This window comes from Coenobita brevimanus, chromosome 70 (assembly GCF_032717465.1).
Source record: "Coenobita brevimanus isolate Jiangsu-jjx chromosome 70, ASM3271746v2, whole genome shotgun sequence".
Taxonomy (NCBI): domain Eukaryota; kingdom Metazoa; phylum Arthropoda; class Malacostraca; order Decapoda; family Coenobitidae; genus Coenobita; species Coenobita brevimanus.
This window is the reverse complement of record NC_137023.1, coordinates 37,140,603-37,168,189: the sequence shown is the minus strand read 5'-3', so window position 1 is coordinate 37,168,189 and position 27,587 is coordinate 37,140,603. Positions and strand designations below refer to the sequence as shown.

General features: G+C 43.6%; 1 protein-coding gene across 1 annotated transcript; it reads right to left on the bottom strand.

Moving 5' to 3' along the window:
- Positions 1-201: 201 nt before the first annotated feature.
- On the bottom strand, positions 202-15,537 carry LOC145406323 (uncharacterized). Its single transcript, XM_080277485.1, has 8 exons — positions 15,529-15,537; positions 11,555-11,673; positions 3,450-3,651; positions 2,781-2,942; positions 1,815-1,863; positions 1,258-1,376; positions 771-972; positions 202-462 (listed from the first exon to the last, which is right to left on the bottom strand). Exons 1-8 carry the CDS (start codon positions 15,535-15,537, stop codon positions 356-358), a joined length of 969 nt encoding a protein of 322 aa, XP_080133611.1. The 3' UTR covers positions 202-355.
- Positions 15,538-27,587: the final 12,050 nt, after the last annotated feature.

Below are 27,587 nucleotides of genomic sequence, written 5' to 3'. Positions count from 1 at the left end.
TCCGTGAACTTCTTTTTACGCCGTCTTTCCCAGGGGATTAAGGCTATATCCCTGTTTGAAGGACTTTTGTTGAAATGTTAATTCCCTGCGATCCGATGCCCTTCTTAACCTCAACCAGTGGCCCGTGGATGAGATCGACTGCTAGACCTCTCTACAGACAGCGTGTGCTGCAACCGATTAGATCACATCCAGGTCCCTAATTGTACTGCTGGATGGACAGGGAGAGGGTAATAAGGGATGACGGCGCGGGAGGGAGTCAGATGGAGGAGTGACTCGGGGTGTGGCGACGTGAGTCAGGGCTCGGATGAGAGTCATGCGGTGTGGCAGGGTGAGTCAAGGCGGGTGCGGGGATGAGTCAGGTGGCGCCTTCCAGCAGCCACAGGAGTGAGGTGGTCAGCGCCAGGAGGAGGCCGGGTAGGGGAGGGGCGGCGCTACCCCGCTGCATCGCCGCCGGATGCTCCCCTGCGAGATACACAAGAAGAAAAAAGTAAGCATGTGATACTTTCTGGTTGGGGCAGGAAACTTTGTTAAAACATTCCTTACTGATCTATATGTCTATCTATTTATCCCATTGTTTAGACAGAAAAATACCTAACACCAGTCTATCCATCTGTCTATATGTCTGTTAACCCTCGACGCAACAGTAAGTATAAGCAGAATGATAGACATGGAGCTACCTACCTGGCCATCTATTAGTGTATCTATCCTTGAGACGACCCTAAAAACCCACACAGCCACCAACCAGTCTCTATCAATGCCGTGCTACCTACCAGTGAGCACATGTAGGGTGACAGATGCAGTGTGTAGTGAGGCTGGTGCGCATGTGTAATTGCCCGAGTGTGCTAGGGTGAGGGCAGGGATGGTGAGGGTGCTGGTGGTGGAGCTGGAGCTGGAGCTTGAGGTAGAAGTTTCATCCTTCGGCCGCTCCAGGGACATCACACGAGACCACCTGCCCACGACACGACGCTCACCCTGCAGAGAATACGGGGATGAGAGATGGATAGATCGAAAGCGGGGAAAATGAAACAGTTTCCCCTCCTCCCCCATCTACCACACTGTCCAGTCCAAGCCGGCAGGGGAAAAAATACCAAAACAACTGACATGGAGAAACTGGCACGACAAAATTGTAGACAAGATATATCTAGATCTGTATCTACATATATATATATATATATATATATATATATATATATGTATATAAATATATATATATATATATATATATATATATATATATATTGTATTGTGGTGACTCACGTGGTACCAGAAGATATATGCAGGCTGGTGCAGTGCGTGGGTGATGACACACTTGAGACTCACAGTGGACCCCGCCTTTACGTACACGTCAGACTTACCCAGGATGCGCACACTCGGGGCTGGGGTGGGGGGGAATATTTTAGATATGCTGGAAAGAAAAGTATCGGTGTATGTTCTCGCAGTTAACCCTTTCACTAAGACGTCTTTGCCCTACGGTACGTAAAATCGTTTTTTAATATATGCTGTTTCAAACGGCACTTCCCACATATTTCGCTCTTTGTGTTATGGTTTTAGATTCATATAATTCCGACTATATATTCTGCAGAATGAACTATCAGCAAAAAAAAAGTCCTCTCGTCACTCCTGCTTCTTCTCCCTCCAACTTTGAAAATCTGTCCCGTGAATCCAATCCAAACAACACTAATATGAGGCAAAATAAAATAATCTGTCCCAGTTACTGCGCATTTATGACTCTGATTGTCAGAACCGATGGAGAGAGGCAGGAGAGGCGACATGACATTTGTTGGCGAGTGTACGTGACTGGAGGGTGCACTCACAGACGACGTTGAGGTGGACGAAGTGGCTCATCTTGGGTTCAGTGGAGACCTGTGGAAGTATTCACAGAGAATCTTAACTATTTAACGCTACAAATCGTATTGAATTATTTTTTCTTAAACATTCACTCACGTGTGATTTTAAAGTGTTTGGTAGCTTTAAGCGTGAAAAAAAAAGTACCCTACAAGCATGCAGTCTTACACGGAAATTAAATTTAAAAAAAGTGCAGACAGATGCGGGAGCTTCGGGGACCAAATAGGTAAAGTCTACGGGAGTGAAGCAACTCTTTCCGAAAAACGTTAGTTAACGACAGACGGACAAAGCCACTTGTCTAGATGAAGCCATGTTTAGAAATATGAATGTTCTTACAGACATTTTAATATCCTCTCTGGGTTGGTTGTGAAGTGTTTGGCGGCTGCTACACACTTCCCAGCACATGAAAGGGCGACTATTTTAATCCTCCTTCACAAATGAGGGTCATTTCTGGCTGACGAATTACAGTGACAGGAGGGCAAAATGGCAGCAGGTGAGGGTAGAGGGGAGGGCAATGGTGCCATCACTCCACAGTTCCCCCATGTACCTCTTACAGCCAGAAACGACCCAGCAATTACATGTATGGGTAAGGGGTTAGGGGAGTCTGTTTCATGTGTTCGCTACCGGACAGGCACCAAATGCTTCCAAACCAAACTAGAGCGAATATAAAGATATTCATGATCCATCCGGAGCAGAGTAGTAGTGTAGTAGTTGCAAATCCTGACTCATCTGAAACGTGAACCCGGTGGACTGCAGGCTGTGGCTGAGCTCATCTTGTAGTCCACATCCATCCTTTTGGGGGGATAGCGACGGAGTTGAGGAAAGTCTGTATAAATGGGCATAGAAGCTGCCCAGCTGTATCGATGACAAAATGTGAAGGCGTCCCTCTCTAGCAATTTTATCCACATACTTAAATTCATTCAAGTTCCTTTTACCTGACACTCGTAGCTGCCGGCGTCCCTTTCCTGTACGTATCGAACCTGCAGCGTCCAGGTCTGTGTGGGCGCCTCGTGCCACGCCGTGAACCGCTCGTCGGAGATGAATGTGTACCGGTCCACCGTCAGGATGTGCGAGTCACGGTTCCTAATCCATGATACCTGGCGGAGAACCGGAGGAAAAGTTTGTAAAGGATACTGACTAGTTTGTTATTATAAGCTTATCTCTATCGGGTCGTTTTGGTCGACTATATTTTTTCACTCTAATGTTCACTCCGGTCCAGTTATGAAGTGCTTGTTTGCTGCACAAGTGAAGAGAAAGTATACCCAAGCAACCTTACATACAACCTGTGCTTAGATATGTTCATGAATACAAACATGGAGGCCAAACCTACAGGGCTTTAGTTTCTACCCTGAGTGTCCTGTCTTAATTAATATTCAATTCCGGATCCACGATAATTGGAAGCAGTACGGGAGATTATTATAAAAATTCATGGGGTTCTGATAATTACCTGCTTAATATTCGGTTCCTAATTCACAACACTGGAACAAGCACGTGTAACTGGGCCACATTCTAATTGACCCAGGAGGCTTCGTAACACCTCTTCCTGGGCAATTTATTTTACATACTACACCTTAACATTCTCCTGTATGCACTGCTTCTCTCACCGATTTATCCCCCAGGTCCCTGATGCGGCAGGGTAGGTAAGCGTGCGCCCCCAGCTGCGTGGTGACTCTGGTGGGGGTGTCCGGGTGGAAACGTGGCCTGGGGTTGTTCTCGTTGTCTCGGCGTGTGTTGGTGTTGGTGGGTGTAGCTGAGCCTCGGCCGCCCGTCCCCAGTTCACCCTCTGCAATGTATGGGTGGTCAGCCCTGGACCGGATTCAGAAACAAACTTATAACTAAATGTAATCAGAGAAGGTATCTGTTCTCTGAAAGGCCACGAGTTCGATCCTAAGCTGGGGCAGGCAACAATCCGATGAACTAAAAACACTATTTTTAATACCATTACACCAGTGCTCAATGAGACAGCCAATCATGTAGCATGTACTTAATATGGGCCGTGGATATCAGTACCGAAATGGTGACATGTGAAGAGATAAGGCACGTAGAACTATTGGACCTCAGAAAACAGGCAATCAAGTCTATGTCTAGAGTCGGACACGTAAAGAAAAACATAAATGGAACTGATGTTTAATGGGGTGTTACAAAGGTTTCGGCCTAAATGAGGTGGGTTAAAGTGGGATTAAAACTGTTGGATCACATAAAGATGTGGGTATAATCTTCCGTTTTTATAATTCACGGCAGCTCCCTGAACGTAACCAAGATGTGCTTTAGCAGGACGGCCAAAGGAAGTGAAAGCCTGATCGAAATGGTGTGGCTTCACAAACTTATGTGTGCTTCCCTTTAGGAGTTTGCTTTCGCAGGAGGAACGAGGGACACGGGAAGATTCTGCTCTATTCTTTCCTTGTCCATCCTAGACGCACGAATCATAATACCGACAGAGAATTAATCGTAATGTATTTGCGAATCGACGTCCTGTTTATTGCTGTCTCCTCTAAACTTATTCACCTTGAAAGGCCTGTCCCAAAGCTTTATAAAATCGTCAGGAGGTAATAATGATAAAGAGAAAAAAGAAAGTCTTCAGGCTGATGGGGTAAAACGGGTAAAACAGAGAGAGAGAGAGAGAGAGATTACCAAGAAACATGAACATGAATCCAGTACTTCTCTACCCTCTCCCTCTCTCCACCTTTCCTCCTTTCCGTCCTCTCCCTCCTCACCCCTCCTTTCCGTCTTCAATCATTCTTTAATCTCCCTCCTTTTCTTCAGCTTTTTTCTTTCCCGCTTTCTATATTCTTGTCCTTCTTTATAACCCGCCTCATAACACGACAGGCTCGGCACCTTCTTTATCTCGGCACGGGTAATAATGAGCACCTCGGCACTACAGACCTGCCTCGCCTCCCCCTCCTCACTCCTCACCCCCTTCGCCCCTCCCTCCTCCTTCCTCTCTCTATCCCTTTCACCCATCTCTTCTACTCCCTCTCCAATTACTTCACCCCTCCCTCCTGCCCCCTCTTCCATCTCCTTATTCCTTTCTCCTACCCTTCCCCATCCTTCCCATCCCTTCTACCCTTTCCCATCCTCCCCCTCCCTCATACCCCTACCCCTCATCCCTCCCTCCTACCCCTACTACCCCCTACCCCTCTCCCTTCCCCCCAAGCTCTTATTATTATTATTATCATCATCATCACTGTCACAGCCTACCCCTCGATACAATATTACGGCGCAGTATGGGGGACGTGCTATTGTTGTCACTGAATTGATCTCTTTATTAGTGACGCAGGAGGCCTTGTTCGTGTGTTCGTGTCAGTTTTTACGTATGTATTTTTGTATGTATGCTTGTGTGTGTGTGTGTGTGTGTGTGTGTGTGTGTGTGTGTGTGTGTGTGTGTGTGTGTGTGTGTGTGTGTGTGTGTGTGTGTGTGTGTGTGTAAGTCGGTAGGTTAGTACGTAGATAGGTAGGTAGGAGGTAATTATCTCATCAATGCCCTGATCTTATTTGGACATACTTTGTGTGTGGCTCTGGGAACAGGTTATTAGATTTTTGTACAGACACATCAAAGGTCTAAGGTCATGGGTGAAGGTAAAGTTTCAAAGTGCAGCATTATTTCATTACTGCCTGACACGATTTGGGTACAAAAAATAAAAATAATGACATATACACTGTTTGGGGGGATGGGACGTCTCTTTTTTTCACTCTTGCTATCTTCAGACGATATTATTCAGCCTGGGAGAGACTCTGGAACTGGACGGGTTATCTATAGCCTTCTACTACAAATAGCCATTACTACAAAAAAGTTCTTCTGGCGAGTAAAATTATCATCACGAAGCACGAATGAAAATAGGGTCATCCTAGTGAAGGGATAAACCACGAAAAATGATGTACTACAATTATTATTATTATTATTATTATTATTATTATTATTATTATTATTATCATCATCATTATTTTCTTTTTTACTATCACAACCCGCCATTAACCACAAAAGTCCTCGTTACGTTCTTTTTTTTTTTTTTTTTTACTGTTTTCCATTACCTCCAAAATGAATTCATAAAAACTGACTGACAAACCTCTAATGCTAACTATCTGATCTGCCAGTTTACCCCAATTAACAGTACAAGTGATATGGAAAAAACTGTGATATACTGTAACCCATCACCAACACAGACCATCACTAACTGTACAGATGTTAAAGGCGAAGTCCATGTGGGAGGCATATACAGGATCGAATTTGGATTTTTATTTTATTTTTTAAGAGAAAACAAAGAATTCCAAGTTCTATTTTGTGTACCCCTTCCATCCAGCTTGTCCACTGAAAGAGCGAGAGAGAGAGAGAGAGAGACTATCTACCACTTTTCCCCCATGAACCCAACGTGGTAGATGGACAGAAGCTAAAAGTGTGGGCCAGCTATCACCTGTCTGTCACATCTATCCGCCCACATACCCACCGAGGTAGATAGAAAGCTAAAAGTGTGAGTTAGCTTCCAGCGTCTCCAGCAGCGTCCCTACCCTCCTTCTGGCCCATTACCTGCTGATACACCGCCCTAATGACTCCATCTATACGCCCCCACCCACCCAGCGCCACCCAATATTTTCCTCTTATGATGGTTACTCTCATCAGCTCAGTCACGGTCATTGCGCCGGACTCTTCCACATGCCAACCTGCCTCCCTCTATCTTTCTTTCCCTCCTTCTTTCCCTCTTTTCTTCCTTCCTCCCCTGCTTCCTTCTTTTTCATATATATATATATATATATATGTATTTATGTCTGTATGTATGTATGTGTGTGTATGTGTGTGTGTGTGTGTGTGTGTGTGTGTGTGTGTGTGTGTGTGTGTGTGTGTGTGTGTAGATATAAGTCCCTACGGCCATACACTAGCACATCTAAGAGCAATATGTTCTCTTATCTGGACACTAACGCCCCGGCCGCCTACCTGACGTGTGGCGTGTCCTTCGCGGCGTGACGGACCAATGGCGGGAAATATCAAGAGCACATCACGTCACAGTTTCGTAAACATACGATAATTTCTCCTCGTAACCAAGATTTTATTTTACACGAACAACAAGAGGCAAAACTAACCCAACCATAGGAAAAGAGAATATGTATTAATAATAATAATAATAATAATAATAATAAAGTGATAAATGATGCTGGGAATGATTTTGCCTAAAGAGAATATGTATTAATAATAATAATAATAATAATAATAATAAAATGATAAATGATGCTGGGAATGATTTTGCCAACCCTTTTAACTGCGAGAAATCTTCCATAACAACTAACATCCTTATTCTGTTCTTGCTCTGTCCAGGCGATATTATCCATCTTATTATTTTTTTTTTTAATGGAGGCGTTTGACGTATCTATCATTAATCCTGCACTAGGGGTTCTCCTAAGCTGAATAAAAAAAAAATGCAAAATGAAGTCGTCGGATGGAAATACTTACGAAAAAAAAAAAAAAAAAACACTTTACATCATACTGAAGACGTTCCAGAAGAAAAGAGATCTCCCTTCACCTGATAAGAACCATAGCAAGTGGGTTCAAGAAGCTGTTTGTTAATCTTCTACATTTTATTTTTTCTTTTTAAATAGGATCGTCTGAAGGCACTATGAACAAACAAATCTTTAAACAATTTTCGTACGCTGGTTAAAGTAAAGCAGGACAATTTTCAAGGCTGCGAAATGGCTACAGGAAAAGAGAAAAAGGAACGAATGGCGTTTGGGTAAAAAATGAAGGCAAACCAGAGAGGGTGCTGAAAAAGAAATACCCTCGGGCCAGCTGTCAGCGCCGCCATTCAGCTTTGTAAACTTTCTAACACCTCTCCTATCTTTTCATTCTATTCTTTTTTTATGATACGTAGTCCTCTCATGGTCAGGAAAACTCTGCCATTCTATTTCTGCTAATGTCGAACGATTTTATTCAGCTAGGAGTGAGTTCTATGGGTGTTCTTCAAGACTAAGACAACTAGCATTCAATCCCATCTAACTCAGACGATTTTATTCAGCTGAGAGAGTATGGGGGCCTGAGAGTGTTAATATGTTTATGACTGCCATGTATACAAGCTGAGTCGAGACCAAAACACATAGGTAACACACAAGAGAATATTAAAGTGAAAACATACAAAATCAATCGCCAAGAAAGAGCAGCTAAAAAGTCACCTAAAGTCAAAATTCGGTCCTCTGAAAAAACAACACCCACACAGCGCTTTAACGAAATCCAAACCTTTCCATCCCTGCATTAGCCGGGGATTGAACTCGCGACCATGAGATCATCAGTCCGCCCCTCTGCCACCTCCCACCGCGAAAATGCTTAACTTATTCGAAAAAGTTGTCGGGATGTGCTTTCGGTTCGGGGCATCACGTGAGCAACTCTTTTGTTTTGGATTTTTTTTTCGCGCCAATTTCATAGCACGATAGTTTTGCGCTGCTGGATGTGTATTGCGAATGTTTTTTTTTTTTTACTTTTTTCTTTTTTCACAGTTGAATAATTACTTCTCGTGTAGTGTTACGGGAAATTGAAAGCGATGTGATTCCCAGCATTAGTCAACAGCTGCATGTGGTGTTTTTCAGAGTTGGAGTTGGAAAAACAAAAGTAAACAACACGACATTTACTTGTATTTAATATATGTTTTTGTAGGAGAATCAAGAAGCATGACAAGACTTTTCACTATTTTCCTTAACCTTCCTGCAAAATTTTCCTCTTGTATGCTTAATTTTCACAGGAAGAACTAGGGACATCCGAGGTTCCTGCATACTCATATTCTCATCCCAACTGCGAAAAAATGTCTGTCACGGTGGAAGAACTGTAGGAAGTTTGTTGTGGATCTGTGACATTTCTGGAAAGCTTGTAGCCATCTTATGAAAAGCAGCATTTTCATTTTTTCCTTACCTTCCTAGACATTATTTAGTACATTTAATACAACAGCTGTACATTTATTCCACTCGTTAGGTTTTGATGCACTTTCAAGATTGTTCCGAGGTAGTGAAGCAAGATTCCACAATTAGGTTTGCAACTGAGAAAAAAAAAGTATCGTCCTCCGTTCTTCTGTGCTCTGTTTTTACCTAAAGAATTGTGTGTGTGTGTGTGTGTGTGTGTGTGTGTGTGTGTGTGTGTGTGTGTGTGTGTGTGTGTGTGTGTGTGTGTGTGTGTGTTTCACCGGTTCGGTCAGGATCACTTGATGGTCGTGATCGTTAGCTTTTACCCTCCCGGAAGGGAGCTGAGAGCTCATATAGTCCGATCTAAGGGCAAGGCTGTGACCTTCACACAGGCACACACCCGTCCCCTTGCTCAAGTGGGACAGTAACCACCCACTTCGTCAGTGAAACTTTTTCGCAACCTGAGCGAGGCGCGACCTCCCGTCCACCAGTTGGCAAGCGGGAACGTTACAGACCTGCCTCGCCTCCCCCTCCTCACTCCTCACCCCCTTCGCCCCTCCCTCCTCCTTCCTCTCTCTATCCCTTTCACCCATCTCTCCTACTCCCTCTCCCATTACTTCACCCCTCCCTCCTGCCCCCTCTTCCATCTCCTTATTCCTTTCTCCTACCCTTCCCCATCCTTCCCATCCCTTCTACCCTTTCCCATCCTCCCCCTCCCTCATACTCCTACCCCTCATCCCTCCCTCCTACCCCTACTACCCCCTACCCCTCTCCCTTCCCCTCAAGCTCTTATTATTATTATCATCATCATCACCGTCACAGCCTACCCCTCGATACAATATTACGGGGCAGTATGGGGGACGTGCTATTGTTGTCACTTAATTGATCTCTTTATTAGTGACGCAGAAGACCTTGTTCGTGTGTGTGTGTGTGTGTGTGTGTGTGTGTGTGTGTGTGTGTGTGTGTGTGTGTGTGTGTGTGTGTGTGTGTGTGTGTGTGTGTGTGTGTGTGTGTGTGTGTGTGTGTGTGTGTGTGTGTGTGTGTGTGTGTGTGTGTGTGTGTGTGTGTGTGTGTGTGTGTGTGTGTGTGTGTGTGTGTGTGTGTGTGTGTGTGTGTGTGTGTGTGTGTGTGTGTGTGTGTGTGTGTGTGTGTGTGTGTGTGTGTGTGTGTGTGTGTGTGTGTGTGTGTGTGTGTGTGTGTGTGTGTGTGTGTGTGTGTGTGTGTGTGTGTGTGTGTGTGTGTGTGTGTGTGTGTGTGTGTGTGTGTGTGTGTGTGTGTGTGTGTGTGTGTGTGTGTGTTTCGGTTATATTTGGCACTTTGGTGGAAAGTCTGATACCAATGGATGACAGTTTTCTTAGCTCTTTCAAGACATGCCACGACTGGTTCCATAGCGAAGTTCTAGTGCCCCTCAAACAGGTAATCTTAAACGCATAAGGGGCAATAATTTTTGCACAACGAATTTGGGCAATGGCAGTCAGTAAAGAGGTGGTCTGCTGTTCCAGTGGACGCGGATTCGAATCTCAGCTGGGGCAGGAACAGTTTAAGAATCTGAATTTCGCTAAAGCAGACTTCGCTGATCTATCATTAGACCTGCCGACATGTCGTAAAAAACACCTTCGCTGATACCAATACACCGGTCTTGTATGAGACAGCCCTAGCATATATTCAGTACGGATGACGAGTGTTAACGCCGATGTGGTGGCATGAGGAGGTGTTTGGTGCGCTGGAGGACTGCTGGTCATAGGGAACGGGCTGTTACGCTCCTACCCAAAGTGTAACACATAAAAAAATTGTTTACTGAAACAATTACCCGTAGCTATGTTTTTCCCTCCACTGTTTAATTAAAGTTCTGTCACACTTTCCACACTATTCGAGAGGAACTACCGTATGGACTGCATCCGTACTCTCCCTCCCACCCACTCGTCCGCCCCATCCATCACCACGGGGCTCCATTCTCGCCTCCTTGCTGATGATGTACCGGTCCCAGCCCCATCTGTCTTGCTCCCGCACGACGATTTGTGGGCAATGCGGTGCTGTCTAATTCCTCCCTGGGGTCTCACAGGGCTATCTTGGGTATCTTGGAGACGAGATTCAAGGCTGTTTCTTTATCATGAGATTTTTGTGGCTTGTGTTTGGGGTGAACTTTCTCTGATTCTGAAATTTTACCCATTCTTTTCACTTATTTTGTGGATTGTTTAATAGACGAACTTTCTTTGATTCTGAACACTCACCCTCACTCTCTCGTTTTGTGTGTTTTTTTTTAGGAGACGAACTTTCTTTAATTCTGAAATATCATCCACTTTTCACTCTTTCGTTTTCTGGATTGCCCTAAAAGTGTAGGCTACTGTCTCTATTTCAGAAATCTAATTCTCTCTCTCTCTCTCTCTCTCTCTCTCGTTAATAAAACCGACATTCCTTAACTGAAGCACTAAATCTTACTGAGTGAAGCGTGCATTATTCCCGCCTGAGCCTCTGATTTACACTTCCGCCCACCCGAGAATTATTACACAAAATCAACACCAACAGCGTTCTTTTTATATCGTGGATTTTTAGGGGGTATTCTTGACAATTTATTACTATTTTCATCTGCTTACGAGAGTCTGCTCGTGCTGGAGTGATGATGAAGGCTGCGTCTAACCTTTCCAGTTTGAAAAAGTCTCCTAAGCTGGATAAGCCTGTCTTAAGGATACTGTGCTTAACCCAGGGATGTCTGGTCAAGCTTACATGTCAACCACATGTAAGTAACTGTTTCTATGTAGCCGTCCTGCAGGTTCAGTACATACACTGTGCAGGGAACTTGCGCTCCCCTGAGGTTAATAACGCTTCGCCAAGATCAGACCAGAGTACTTCCCCACGGCGAGATGCAGGGAAATAGGAGCAGATTTGGCTCCTGGGTGGACACCACAGCTGCTCACCTCCACCACGGGTGCACACCGTCACCACGTGTAGGCTCTTCGTCTAAAGGTATAGAGATAATATCAGACATCATCGTCGATAACTTCTTCACTCCAGCGACATATAAATTTCATTCAGACCCCCTAAAGGCCATTCTATTCAGCTTATCTCTATACAGCATGAGTCAAATAAAAATGACGTCATCGGAAGCAAGGAGTCAAATGACACAAAGAAGGGATACGTGACATCAACACTCAGCGCTATACTAAATCGTCTGACGTCAGATATTAAGATAACAGTTCTAAATGTTAAGTCAAGAAGCTAACCTGCCATTTTTACACTCTGTACCACGTAGTTTGCTGTTCTGTCAAAACGTTAATCGGAGTTGTTCTTACTCTATATACCACCGCGGGTTTCTCTGAACTGAATAAAATAGCATGGCCGCCAGATTACAATGAAGACCTCCCATCTGGCATCCAGAGCTTTAATGGCAACTGGATATAAAAGACTTAGGAACCATATGGGGAAACATTCAACTACGTGTCCAGCATGTCCTGTATAATTAACATGTGCGAGATGTTAGCAGTCATCAGTCAGTCGCAGTGAACAACTTTCACTAAAGAAATAACTATTGTCTTTAGCTTATGAGCAGTAAATAAGAGAATAAAGAACAAAGTAACTAAAGTTTAGAAAATAGGTAGTGACATCAAGCAGCATGAATAATTCAATGGTCTCTCCATTTATCCCCACATTCGGAACAAAATTAAAATTATCATAAACTGTACATTCAGTTGTGGAACTGAGGTAACTACAACATTAGCACCTCCAGCACGTGGACGTCTTTTTAACTTCTTCTGGCTAACACCCAGCAGTCATATTCACCCAACAACAGATGTCCAAGATTTAAGTGGTTCAGTACCTCGAATGCCACTTATCATGCAATTATTCACCATTGCACTAAGAACTTATTTCACACACATCTAAATTACTGGTAAGTCTATGTGGTTCATTATAAATATCAGAAGTGTCATGACTACGTACCAATATCGAAAGGCGGAGATGTGAGACTGCTGAACGAGGAGGAGGAAGAGGAAGTGAACAGCAGCAACAGCAACACCACGCCTGGCACCCTCATACTGGCTACGGTAGCACTGTGGCACTCAAGGCGAGAGAACCCGTGTCTGGTCGAGTCGCTTCACACAGCAACGCCTCTCCCTTAGACAGTCACTTCTTCACAGCGGCAACTCTTCCTTAACTTATCTATCGCAGTCCTGAATGAGTCACTTCTTTACTTCTCTGACTTATATAACAAAGCCGTTTCTTAATACCACCTTCTGTACCTTCACTTGTCTATTGTACAGTCACCGTCAGTAGTTCCTATACAGGTTTGGGATTCGAACTTAAAAGAACGACACTAACCCTCTTGGCTATTACAGATCAGTTATGAACCAGATCTCACTAGGATCTGACATAATTCCGATATTTAGTAGAGAAACATCTGATCCCAAAAACACAGTCAAAATCAATGTGCTAATATACTTCTGGAATTCAAAAACTAGAGAATCAAAATCCAAACCCTCCGATATTATTCTAAATTTAGTTCAACAAGGTGGCTACAGGTTTTGAAACTGTCAGGCAAGTGTACAGGAACTTCTGACAACAATCTGTACACTCAAAATCTCCATATCACTCTTTAGGTTACACAAATTAATGTCCCTCTCAGTCAAAAGAAGGCCAGGTTGTATTTCACATGCTTAGAAAAAACTCAATCACTGTTTTCATGTATCACAAATTTTCATAAAAGTTTCTTCAATCTATTCCACACCATTCATGTAGGCCTTCCTCTGTGACACTGTCCCTGAAATGGGACTATAACAGATTTTAGTATTCTGTGATTATACTTTCTTCTAGTTCGGTGTCGTCCACGGTAGTTTAAACCTGGAAGAGATAATTAAGCGATTAACTACCATCATCATCATAAACTTAATTCACCACTGAGAAAAGAGACTATAACAGTTAACTAAAAAAAAAAATGGAAAACAACATTAGTCTAAATGTTTCAGTTGGTGGGGTGGAGGAACCAAAAACAGAGAGAGAGAGAGAGAGAGAGAGAGAGAGAGAGAGAGAGAGAGCACGCATGAGAAAGCTTAAGAGTCCCCCTCAAGTGATTATCGAGTCTCAGAAAACACTTAAGCGTAATTTTGTTAGTTCAAGGGGGAGTGCTGAGTGGGTGATGCCGAATGGGTGGTGCTGAGCGGGTTTGCTTGAGTAGGTGGTGCTGAGCCGGTTTGGCTGAGTGGGTGGTGATGAGTGGGTGGTAACGAGTGGGCCTAAAGAAATAACTAGGTTTATAATTGGCTCGACTAAGTGACGAGTGCTGGATACAGTGTTAACCCTCTTACGCTCCTATGACAACCTCAGCCAAGTGAAATAATCTAGTGTCAAGAAAAATACTATGGGTGATAGTGACCAAACGACGACGACGGTGATAATGATGATGATGATGATAATGATGGTGGCTGTGGTTGTGGTCGTGGTGGTGGTGGTGGTGTGGATGATGATGATGATAGTGGTGGCGGAGGAGATGGTGTTGGTGGTGGTGATAGTGGTGGTGATGATGATGATGACGCTACTACCAGACAGTTTTCTTCAGGTCAGACGAAATTTCGGAACTATCTATAGCGCAAAATCTCCCATGCATGATGTCCATAAAAACGCTTGGAGACAACAAGAACAGAATATATAAGGCGTCTACGAGCTGAAGGGGCGAATTAGGATGCCCTGAGATATATGGAATGATTGGTTAACCTCGAGTGATGGATTCTAGATTAATTTCCTTGTTCCCTTTCACTGTACTGATGTATTTTGTATTTCATCCTTGCAATCCTCGGGCGATTCTGTTTGGATTTGGAGACACTGGGCGGGAAGAGATAGACACAGCTTTCATGAACCCTTGCAGCACTAGAGGCCTGTCCATAGTTAAATAAAATCGTCTTAAGGCAGTGAATAAACCGCAAAAAGACTTCACTAAATGAAAGAGTTAACTAGGGCCTTCTTAAACTGAATAAAATAATCTGAAGGTTGTAAGAATACAGAAAAATCACCAAAGGAGTTAGATGCAGGCTCCCTATGCTGAATAAAATCGTCTGGAAGGCGCAATGAATAAGCTCAGAAAGACCTTACCAAATTCAAGGAGTTAGACACGGGTTTTCCAACGTGAATAAAATCGTCCGGAGGTGGCGAGAATAAATGCCCAAAACACCTGACCGCACTGAAGGAGGAAGATATCGCCTTCCTAAGATAAATAAAATCGTTTGTAGAAGGGCACGATAAAAAAAAAAAATCATCGTACTGGAGTTAGTTACAATCTTCCTAAGCTAAATGAGATAGTTTGGAGATAGCAAAGAATAAACGAAAAAAAAAAAGTCACCCAAGGAATTAAATATGGCCTTCCTAGTGCTAAATGTACTCGTCTGGAAGCAGGGAAAACAAACTCCAAAAATACTGTAGTTGAATAAAACCGTGTGGAGGTAAAGAAAATAAACTGCAAAAAATACGTCGGCGGAATGAAGGGGTCGGCTGGGTGGGATGGTCCTCAGACACGCACCCTGGCCACTTCTGAAACTGTCTGTCCCCACGGAGCCACGCCGCCCGCTCAATTACTGCAGTGGCAGGCTTGACTGGCCAAGACACGGTAGGCAGCCAGTATCATCATCATCATCAGCAGCAGCAGCAGCTGCAGCATTAATATAAGCAGCAGGAACACTTATCAGCATTATAATTATTATCATCAACCCACAACAACAAAACCAACAATTTTATCAACTTCATCATTGTTATCATCATTATCATCAGCTGTAACACTTTTATCATCATCCTCATCATCAGCAGCAGCAACAGCGACAATAACACATTTACCTGCGACATCGTCGTCGTCATCATCATAACTAACATCAAGGGCAGTATAATCATTGTCGTCATTATTGCCATCATCAACATCATCGTAAAACAGAGTCCCACTCTCTCAACGGAGTGAATAAGATCCAAAAATAGAAAAACGGAATAATACACACACACACACACACACACACACACACACACACACACACACACACACACAGAAGCTACAAACACAGTCCCAAATGAACCCTAATCCAGTGCCGTGCTACTGAACTGGGGAGGGAGTAGTAGCACAGAAAAAGGGGCACAGTCCCCAGTGATTCCTAATCCAGTTTCCTCCAATTTACGAAGGGTGGATAGGGCCCAGAAAAAAAAAAAAAAAAGGAAAAAAAAATATGCGGACTGTTGGGCCTCGGAAAAAGGGCCTGTTTTAATCTTTACTTAGAGCAGGTAAGCACATTAACTGCTGACAAACTCCAGGTAAATACAAGTACACTACAACACACACAGGTAGAACTAACCTCACCTTCTGACCTTAATCTTAGGCTGGTTGTTCTCAATACCAAACCCCTACATCCACTGGCTCACTCTGAACTATTCTTCCAGGTTTGGTCTAAATCGGATCATAATTTTAAGCTGACCTTGCCATGTGACCTTGTCCTTTGGCCTAGTATTGTCAAAGATAATAGTTCAGCCCCTCGGTTGAACCATAGCTCTTTCACCAAGGTGGATTAAATTAGAATAAAACTGCTTGAGAATAGCTGTATAATTTGTGCAGCTTGGTACCTTATCTACAGCTCGGTCCCTTATTTAACTACTTACACAGTTAACCAGTGACAGAATAGGATGTTTAGATGCTTGTCAATCTAAAAGAAAAACGCTACGACAGGGGATTTGATAACTGGTTCGTTCATGACTCGCTGCGTCCTGGCATATTGTAGCAATTGATTCAGCCTGCCCAAGCTTAACCCTTCCACTGCGATACCGTCTTTTTTCAGTTCATTCTTGTTGCCTCGACTATTTCATTCAGCGCTGGAAATTCCTTTGGTGCTGAGTGGATGTATGAAGACTGCATTTATCAGGTTCGATAAGCCAATCCTAAAATATATAAACCGTTAGGAAATTGGAAAAAAAAGAAAAAAAAAGTAAAGATTACGTCCCCATGCAATAAAGGGTTACGGTGGCGCAGTGAAACCAGGCAGTAATGGACGGGACTGCACTGCCTTCCTCAGCCCGCATTCCTGTTTGCCTTAACCGCATTCTCGTCGGCTTAGCAACACTACTAACACCTCTACCTTGGCGGTTTAGTTCGCTTATTACTCCTGAATATACTATCCTCTGTCATTTATATCACTGCAGTGTGGACAAACTTTCCGAAAATTACAGTGAAGGGAATATTCACTGGTAGAGAGAGAGAGAGAGAGAGAGAAATACTACCGTCTGTCATAATTTTTCGTGCCATTTTCTTACCACAGCAATTTACATCCAGGCTATCATTTTTTCTCGCACTCGTAGCATTAAATTCAATGCTGTTATCCTCTTACCATAAAATTCACTTGATTCTTGGTATATCCTTCTGAGATTGACTTGACACCTAACATTTTCTCCCAGTGACAGGGAATGTATGTTTATCAATGAACTCCTGTGACAGTATTTCTTTCACTACAATGGCATTTTATAATTTTTTCTTCATACTACCGATTTTTTATTTATTTTCTTATTTTTTATTACGTTTCGAACTTGGGAGGGGGGTATATGAGGCCTTTATTGTGAGAGGTTTTTGTTACGCCCAATAAAATCAGGTGAAAATAGCCAGCAATAAATAAACAAAAGAAAAAGGTACCGTATTTATGTGTTTAACCTATTTTGCTTTCCTAACTCTCTCTCTCTCTCTCTCTCTCTCTCTGGCATTAACGTGATCGGTACATTTCCCTCTCATGGCACTATATTCATGACTGTCATATTCATCTCATGACCTGATCCGCTCATTTTTCTTGCCCTGATCTGAATTTATGGGCATCGTATTCCCCCCATGACTACCATTCCGCATTTTTTCTTCGCATGATAGACTCGATTCTCTCTCTCTCTCTCTCTCTCTCTCTCTCTCTCTCTCTCTCTCTCTCTCTCTCTCTCTCTCTCGTGACCGCCGCAGATGTCAAGGTTTATTAGTGACGGATAACAATATTTAGAGGGGGGGTCTTCGGGCAGTGGTGTCTCGTGGGAAGAAGTATCGTTACTGAGTAGGGAGGGAATATTTTTACTGAGGCCAACTTTAACAGAATGCAACGTCGAGAAACTGATAAAGACAGATAGATAGATAGATAGGCAGACAGACAGATAAATGGATGGGTGAATGGATGGAAGGATGGATGGATGGATGGATGGACTGACAGGTGCAAAAAGATAGACAGATAGATAGATTTAGATCCATAAATAGATAGACAGATAGATATAAGTAAAGATAGGCTTGGATGGAATGGAGGAATGTTGGTGTGTCACAACAGTTTGCGGTGTCAGAGGACAGACAGAGACACAGACAGACAGACTGGCAAATATAAGTGTGGGAGAACTGGAATGGAGTGGAGGACTGTAGGTGTGACACGGTAGGGTTAGTGGCGTCATGAAATACAAAGAGACAGAACGATAGACAGATAAGTGAACAGAACGACAGACAGATAAACATAAATACAGGAAAACTGAGTTGGAATGCATGACTCGCTGATGTGTCGGGGCATGGATTGTGGAGGTCATTTTGCCAGGCCACCACTTGTAGGATGTGACCTTTGGGAGTAGATAGATAGATAGACAAATAGACAGACATAAACACGTAGGTACATCTATCTATCTATCTATTGCCAGACGCCTCAATCCCGTTTGGGGTGGCCACAAACAAATCGCCTCCAAGTCGCCCTGTCCCAAGCCATTTCACTGCCCTGCTCCCAACTCACACACCCCTCTCTCATATACCTCTCCACACCATCCCTCCATCTCATCCTCGGCCTCCCCCTCCCTATTCCCCCCTCCACCTCACTCATACACTCTCTTCGTCAGTCTTTCACCCTCCATCCTCTCCACATGGCCAAACCACCTCAGTGTGTTCCTCATAACGCTTCCTATCACATCCACATCAACACCACAACGCTCCTTTATATCCTCATTCGTCAGCCTGTCTCTCCATGTGACTCCACAGGCTCCTCTTAAATAACTCATTTCCACTGCTCTCACTCTTGACTTGTGTCCTTCCAACAACGTCCAAGCTTCACTTCCGTACGTTAGAGTTGGTATCACAATACTGTCATGTAGTAACTTTTTCACTTCCATGCTCACTTCCCTGTTTCTAATCACTGCTTTCAAAGAACCAGCAACCTTTCTTCCCTGCTGTACCCTTTCAAGCACTTCACCCTCCAAACCTCCATCCTTACTCATCACACTACCCAAGTACTTAAACGTACTCACATTTTCCAATTCCTCACCATCCAACCTCGCTGTACATTCATTGACTTCACCTCTCTCAAAGACCATCACTTTACTCTTCCCTACATTCACCTTTAGATTCCGTTTCTTACACACTCTCCCAAACTCATCCACCAAGCCTTGCAGCTCCCCTTCGTCTTCACTCAACAACACAGTATCATCTGCAAACAACAGTACAGGGAGTTTCCAAACACTATCCTCTCTCACCAGGGCCACTCCAACATCCACTACCCTACCTTGTATCTCTTTTATTACCCCATCCATGTACAGATTTAACAACCATGGAGACATGACACATCCCTGTTTCAACCCAACTTTCAAAGAGAAAAATTCACTTAGTTCACCATCCACACGCACTGCAGCCTTCGCACCATCGTACATAGTCTTCACAGCATTCAACAACTTCCCATTTACTCCATATATTCTTAACACTTTCCACAATCCTTGTCTATCCACCCTGTCATATGCTTTCTCCAAATCCATGAAAGCCGCATACAACTTCTTTCCCTTCTCTAGAAACTTTTCCACTAAAGATCTAAGAATGAATATCTGATCTACACAACCTCTTCCCTTCCTAAAGCCTCCCTGTTCTTCTCCAACTAATTTCTCTGTTCTTTCTCTAACTCTGTCAATAAGTATCCTACCATACACTTTTCCTATTATACTAAGAAGACAAATGCCCCTATGATTACCACACACTTCTTTTTCCCCTTTTCCTTTGTACAAGGGAATAATTATACCTGACCTCCAATCCTCCGGGACTCTACCTTCCTCCCAGGCCAATCTGCACATCTTCCACATCCATTCTACTACTATCTCTTCCCCATGCTTCAGCATTTCACCACACACTCCATCAATTCCTGGGGCTTTCCCCAATTTAACTTTCTTCATTGCTTCCACACTTCTATCCTACTGATTTCTTCCTGTCTTCTCACCTCCCTCCTTCTCCCAGCCATTCCCCAGCCACTTACACTCGCATTACTTCCATCCTCTACGTTCAACAAATCCTTAAAGTGTTCTTTCCATCTGCTCACTTTTTCTCCCTTCTCCACTAGTAATCTACCATTTTTATCTTTCACTCCCCTGCTAACTTCACTTCCACCCTGTCTTACTCTTTTCACCTCTTTCCAGAACATTTTCTTACAGTCACTCCACTTTACACTCAAATTCCTTCCAAATTCCTCATCCACTCTCTTCTTACTCTCTCTCTTACTAATCTTTTCACCTCTCTCTTTCTTTCTACATATAACTCTCTCTTCCGCCTCTCAACTTCTTCCACGCCCCTATTTCTCATCCATTCATTATATGCTTTCTTCTTTTGTGCCACAGCCTGTTTCACCTCTTCAGTCCACCACGCTGTTCCTTGCACCTCCCTCCGTCTTCTCTTCCTTCCACAAACCACATCACATGCTGCACAGATTTCTTCTGTAAATATCCTACACACACCTTCCACGTCTCCCATCTGCTCCAATTCATATTTGCCCAATCGTTCCTCCACTTCTCTCTTATACTCTGCCTTTTTCTCATCCTTTTGTAACCTTTCCACTCTCCTTGCAACTACTCCTTCCTCTCGTCTTTCCCTTCTTCTATTCCTCCATCTTACTTGACTTCTAATTCTGGCCACCACCAAGTAGTGGTCAGAAAGTCCACTCCCCCAACCTCTATAAACTCTTGCATCCATTACACATCTTCGTATCCTTTCATCCACACACACATAATCAATCATTGCCTTCCGTTCATTCAGTTCACCACCCACCCTTCTTATCACTCGCCATGTATACCTGTGGATCATTTTATGCCTGAAGAGGGTATTGGCTATCACCAACCCCGTCCCAGCACAAATGTCCACTAACGCACTCCCATTCTCATCTATCTCAGCAGGCATACCCCACTCACCAACTGTTCCATCGACCTTCACATTCCCAACTTTGCCATTCATATCACCAATCAAAAACACTCTCTCATTCCTTCCAAACTTATCCATGCACACTTCTACATTTGTCCAGAACTCTTCTCTCACTCTTCTAGCACGATCTTGCGTTGGCGCATACACACACACAATCGCCCACATTTGTATTCCAACTTTCAACTTTACCCACACAATCCTTGACCCAACTGATCCATACTGTCTTATGCTCCTCGTCCATCTTTTACTCACAACTATACACACTCCTTCTTTTGCTCTCTCATTCTCGCCTACTCCTGCACATATACCCCATCCATACTCCCATTCTCTCACATTTTCTCCTCTCCATTTTGTTTCAGTTATTCCACATACATCCACTTTCGCACCCTCAAGCACCTGGACAATCTCTCTCTCTTTCACCTCATCATTCGCTCCCCTTACATTCCAGGTTCCGATAACCATGTCTTTTGTCCGGTCCTGGGTCGTCATCGTTTGGTCAGTCCTTGGCCGAGGCTTTTTGTTTGTTTTTTTAGTTAGTTGTTTTCCGGGGAGGGGCACTAACCCTCCGCCAACCCTTTTAGTCGCCTTCTACGACAAGCAGGGATACTGCAGGTACATACATACATATAAACATACAAACATACATAGGCAAATACAGATACGCATATAGCATGAAGATACAACAGAGGGTAAGAAATACAGAAACACACAGATAGCGATACATAAACAGCCAAAGATAGACACAGAGAAAGATAAACAGGCACATGCAGACAGATACGCAGTAATCTAGTCCGTTTGCATCAACATCAAGTTACACGAGAGCCATTTTCTGCCAAGGCCGCCACGGATATAAGACTGGATATGGTGCAAGGTATCACGTGGAATTTATGCATACCGTGACAGAGCTAAATAATGGTGTAAACAGCGCAACGGTGAATATAACGTAGCAGTGTATATATGAGAAAAATGTATATAACGTAATGGTGCATATATAACGTAACCGTGTATGTATATCGTAACGAGTATATAACGTAATGATGTATATAATGTAACGGTGTGTGACGATACCGTGTATGTAACGTAAGTATATAAGTGTATATAATGTGTATAACCAAACGGTGTAAATAACTACGGTGAATAACGTAATGGTGTATATAACGTACCGATGTATATAGCGTAAGGGCATATAACGTAACAAAGAATATCATAAATATGCATTAACGTAACGGCGTATAACGGTGTATTAACGTTAAGATAATTCCGGTAATGATGATGATGATGATGATGATGATAGTGTTATGAACTGCCAGACTGCCACATAAACACAAGTGCTATGTTTACTGGGATGAACCTGAGACGATACTTCCCGCGAATATACCCTTAGGTGACGAAAGGCCCCTCCAAGGCTGGAAAAAAGCGTCGGGCAGCAACAAGAATATAAGAGTTAAGACTTTTATCGTCCTCAGGGTGTTGGTAGAGGTTGTTGGCATACCGCTGAAGGACGAAACACCATCCCCGCGGAGAGTAAATTTATCGAACAAAATGGAACAGCAACATATTTTAAGATTTCGATTGTTGTCAGACGGATGAGTTTTTTAATACGGTTATATATATATATATATATATATATATATATATATATATATATATATATATATATATATATATATATATATTTTAAGCACTATATTCTTGCTACCGACAATCCATTTTTTTTTTTTACATGGTATCTTCAATATTCTAAGGGTTGGCAAAGACTTTCTTCATCGACCCCAGTTTCAAAGATCTCTCCTAACCTAAATAAAATCGTCTGGTGGAAGGGAGAATAAAATATAAAGAAAATAGGCCATCTGAGTGAATTAGTTGCCCTCATATCTCCAACTCCCATCCATTGTTACGAGCCAAATAGTCTGAATTTTGCCACCAAATCTAAAATATGAGCTGCTCGCCCAAAGGTGTGGTGTATTCAGGCGGCGCGTGACTCCGCCCCATTCATTAGTCCCTTCACTACAAGACATCACTCCTATGCTGAAGAAAATCGTCTGGCGGCAACATGAATAAAGCTTAAACCACGTCCTCAAAGAAATTGCTTTTAGTTTTTCCGCAGAGAGGTCCCCCATAAAGTTGAATAAATTCGTCTGAAAGTAGGAAAAATGAGATAAAATACTATGCCACGGTGGCAAGGGGTTTAAACTAGAGATGAGAAGTGAGGTGCCAGCCAGCCACAGACATATGCATAATTTTCTCCAACTCAGTAGTTCGGCTCAACGTAGATATATATGGGGACTTTCACAACAGCGCTCTCTCTTCCTCTCTCTCTCTCTCTCTCTCTCTCTCTCTCTCTCTCTCTCTCCACTTTACTCCCAGAAGAAGTAGCCACAAATGATTCAACTCCACGTAATTCTTTCCTCTACCATCGGGCATCCCTTTCTCCTACTCACACTCCCTGTCTCATATACATACTGATCAACTTCAGAGCGACCAGTAACGACAAACAGATACACAGACAGACAGATGTACAAAAGTAGAGAGCTTATCTTATTGCGGTAAACATATAAAAAATACTAGTGGAGAATATCAGATTACAACAAAAACTGCTAACTGATAAATATTGAACTATAAACCGACAGATGGATAGACAGAGACACAAATAGATGGATGTTTGACTAATGGACAGATAAGCAACAGATACACAGACAGGAAGGCCATGCCGGTAGACTGACAGTCCTTGCGCTTGCTGCGGTAAAAGCCAAGACGACGGTACGGCAAAATTATTCAGGTTTGATCACCCTTGACCACTGGCTTGCATGCATACGCACTTGCGCGCGCGCTCGCACACACACACACACACACACACACACACACACACACACACCGCTCGCTGGTGCAGTGGTAACGTTCCCGCTTGCCAACTGGTGGACGGGAGTTCGCGCCTCGCTCAGGTTGCGAAAAGTTTCACTGACGAAGTGGGTGGTTACTGTCCCCCTTGAGCAAGGGGACGGGTGTGTGCGTGTGTGAAGGTCACAGCCTTGCCCTTAGATCGGACTATATGAGCTCTCAGCTCCCTTCCGGGAGGGTAAAAGCTGACGATCACGACCATCAAGTGATCCTGACCGACCCGGTGAATTACACACACACACACGAGCCTAGAGTACCATCATGTCGCCAGTAACAGGGATCACTGGGCATTAGCGTCAAACCAGGGGGAACTCTGCCAAAAGTTATCTCCTCCTACAAATTCGCAAGGCCCTGTTTTAAACCACCCAGGGCAGACATTTTTCATAGGTTTGGGGAAACCACCTTTGAAATGAACCTCCTCCTCCCCTTACCTCTCCCTACCCTCCCTACCCTCAAATGGGTAAAATCACATGGGGGCAGGAGGAGGGTAGGAGAGATACAAGGTAGAGACGGTGAAACACAAGACAGTGGCAATAGATTATGGTACGGCGCATGTTTGTTATCTGATTGTTGCGGACTGGCGTTAGTTTGAGTGCGTCCCTCCCACAAATTCAACGTCAGTCGGTGGGAATCGAATCTATCACGTTAAAGTGCCTTCGGAGTGCGAGATCAGCACGAGACCGACCGACCCACAGAGCTGCCTTCTTCCATAACCTCCAGTCCCTCCCTACTCCATTAATCCTCCCCTCTCCTCCTTACTCCATTTATCCTCCCTGCTCCTTCCTAACCCCTTGATGCTCCCTGCTCCCCCGTCAGTTATTATGGCGCGTTTGTTCTAACCCGAGGAAGGTCCCTAATCCTTTTCTGCTCAGGTGATGGCGTAGTCAGACTGGGGGGTTGATTTGGCCGGTAACTAAGAAGATTCATTCCTACTTTATACCTAATGCATACAGAAATTTAAGCAACCGCGACTTAGTATTCAAGCTGTGGAAGTGGCCCAGTTCCGTCAGGTAAAGACAAACCGACTATCTTTTTCGGAACCAGGTCTAAAGATACTGTTCACTTCTAGCTATCGTCGTAATTTTCTTTCTTAAGCTGTGAATCCGATGACTTTTAACATTTATTATTGCTATTACTAGACCACTTTCTTCATATTCCAGTGGAATTCATTTAAAGAATGAATTAATTAGGTTATATCTAACCCCTGCACTTCGAAAATCTTATTCTGGGCTGGTAAAACCGTTAAGAGGTAGGGAGAATAAACATAAATGAAATCGCCTAGCCGAAAGAGTTACTGGCAAACTGTTATTAATTTATTTATTCCCATTATTGTATATAGTCATTTACCTATCAATTTATTTATTACTCATTTAGAACGAGACCAAACACGCTGGGGAACATTCTCGCTGAAGGCAGAGTACGAATGAGGACAACAGAACTAAAACTAGGTATTGACAAGTCCAGGGTGAAATACTCATCGCTACAAGGAATGATAGGTATACTGCTACCTACCTCCCCACTCTCAGTACCCCAACCATCCACATCAGTACCCCCCTCCCCCAACCCCCCGTCTGCAGCGCCCCCCAGCATAGAAAACGGGCGACAGTTGTGATGATGGAGACTATGGAATTATTGGATTGTGATATTTCTGCTCGTGAGGAGTGAGTTGGCAAGCGGTCTTGCCTTGGTCTGCCTCTCTGCTTCCCTGCCTCCCTATCTACTTCGTTTCCTGCTTGCTTCCTTTCCTGCATTCTTGCCTGCCTGCTTCCCTGCCTCCTTATATGTTTCAGTGCCTGCCTCCTTCCCCTCCTGCCTTCTTGCCTGCCTGCATAAAGAGCGGTCTGCCTCTCTCTCTCTCTCTCTCTCTCTGCGTCCCAGCCTCCCTACTTGTCCTCCTACTTTGCACTGCCTGCCTCTACATCTGATTCTCTGCCTGCATGCCTGCCTCCCTGTATGTATGAATGACTTCATACCTGCCTTCCTGTCTCCCTCCCTGCCTGTCTCCTTGCCTGCCTGCCTGCCTGACTGCTGCCTCCCTGCCTGCCTGCCTGCCTCCTTGCCTACCTGCCTGTGCGTGTCCGAGTTAAATTTGCCGCGAATTATACCAGGTGTCAAGGAGAGAGAGAGAGAGAGAAACAGTTGCACAGAGACCTCACCCCCCCCCCAGCTCACTGGGTGGTCCCGTCTAATAATAGCAAAATGAGCTACGGTACTCCACAATTAGCGACAAGAATTTTAAGCTTTTCACACCGAGGACCCAGTTTTATTTTTAAGCTTGTTACTACCTGACGACTGTATTTATCATTTATTTATTTATTTATTTTATTTATAAATTTATTTATTTATTTACATAGCTTTAGGGTGATGTGTCATGGCGGAGGAATTAAAGAATAAATGAGAGAGAGAGAGAGAGAGAGTATACACAGATCACACAAACCTCACTGTAAACCGTAGGTAGGTAATCCGTCCTTAGCATAAAAACAGACTTATTCCCTAATTACCCAAGTTCTAAAATAGGGTGATAAGACAGAAGGCTCTTTCCTACCCTCCAGACCCTCCGGCAACCCAGCGTGTAGGAAAATAAGCAGGAAAAACACGTAGCAGAAATAATGCCTTTGAAGGAAAGTTTTCGCAATAACGAAGAGAAATTTAATGAAAAAAGTAACAGCCTTATGCATTATAGATAGATAGATGGACAGCGAGATAGACAGACAAGACAGATAGATTATATTACTTTCTTGGTTCTAATTTGAGTTTTGAAAGTATATATTCTAATTTCCGTTTTCTCTAGCATGAGGAAGAAGGAAGTAAGGTCGAGATGGTACGGAGAGAGAGAGAGAGAGAGAGAGAGAGAGAGAGAGAGAGAGAGAGAGAGAGTTGAGCTGGATAAGGGTGGCTCCAGGGAGGGGGGGAGGAAGGGGGGCAAGGCACCCCTCCTTATTGGAAACGGGTGATGTGTGTGTGTGTGTGTGTGTGTTTAGGGTACGTGTATTGTGTATATGCTTCATTCATTGTTCACGTGTGTGTGTGTGTGTGTGTGTGTGTGTGTGTGTGTGTTTAGGGTACGTGTATTGTGTATATGCTTCATTCATTGTTCACGTGTGTGTGTGTGTGTGTGTGTGTGTGTGCATGCTCTTCAGTGTGTGATTATGCATTTACGTATGCGTATACGTGTGCTGATACCGATGTGTTTGCGTGCCCATATGTATGCTGTCTGTGTGCATGCGTGTCAGTGTGCGCGTTCTATGTGTATGAGTGCGTATATGTGAGTGCATGAGTATGTATGTAGACGTGTGCATGTGTGAGTGTTTGTAAGCATATGTCTGAATGTGTGCATGTTTGAGTGCGTGTATATAGTGTGTATGCATTTGCGTGTTTGTATATCTGTATGTATGTACGTGTCATATATGTGTGCGTAAATGTGAATGTGTGTGTGTGTGTGTGTGTGTGTGTGTGTGTGTGTACGTGGGTTTGTGTTCATGTGTGCGTGTCTGCGTGTGTAGGTGCTCTTCAAAGGGCGGAGCAACAGACAGAACGCAATAAAAACACATTTACCTTTTTCCCGCGCCTTTCAAATCTATTCGCATTTTACAGTCGTTTTTCCGCCGTTTTGCAGCTCCCTGTATCTCGATTATTCCACTTAACCCTTCCAGCCCCAGTACCTCATTTTATTTTCATTTATTTATTTATTTTTTGGCACTATTAAAGGACCTATGTTGGGGGAAATAAAGAGGGCATTTTCCTTACTCAGAGCTATGTTATTGCCAGTTCTGTTAGGCATGTTTTGGAGAGGTGTCCT

Bases quoted from the DNA above. Each gene is read 5' to 3' on its own strand.
- LOC145406323 (XM_080277485.1), bottom strand. The intron at 1,864-2,780 runs GTAAAAGGAACT...ATACTTCCACAG, and splicing joins CCGGCAGCTACGAGTGTCAG to GTCTCCACTGAACCCAAGAT. The intron at 1,377-1,814 runs GTGAGTGCACCC...CCCCCACCCCAG, and splicing joins CGTCCACCTCAACGTCGTCT to CCCCGAGTGTGCGCATCCTG.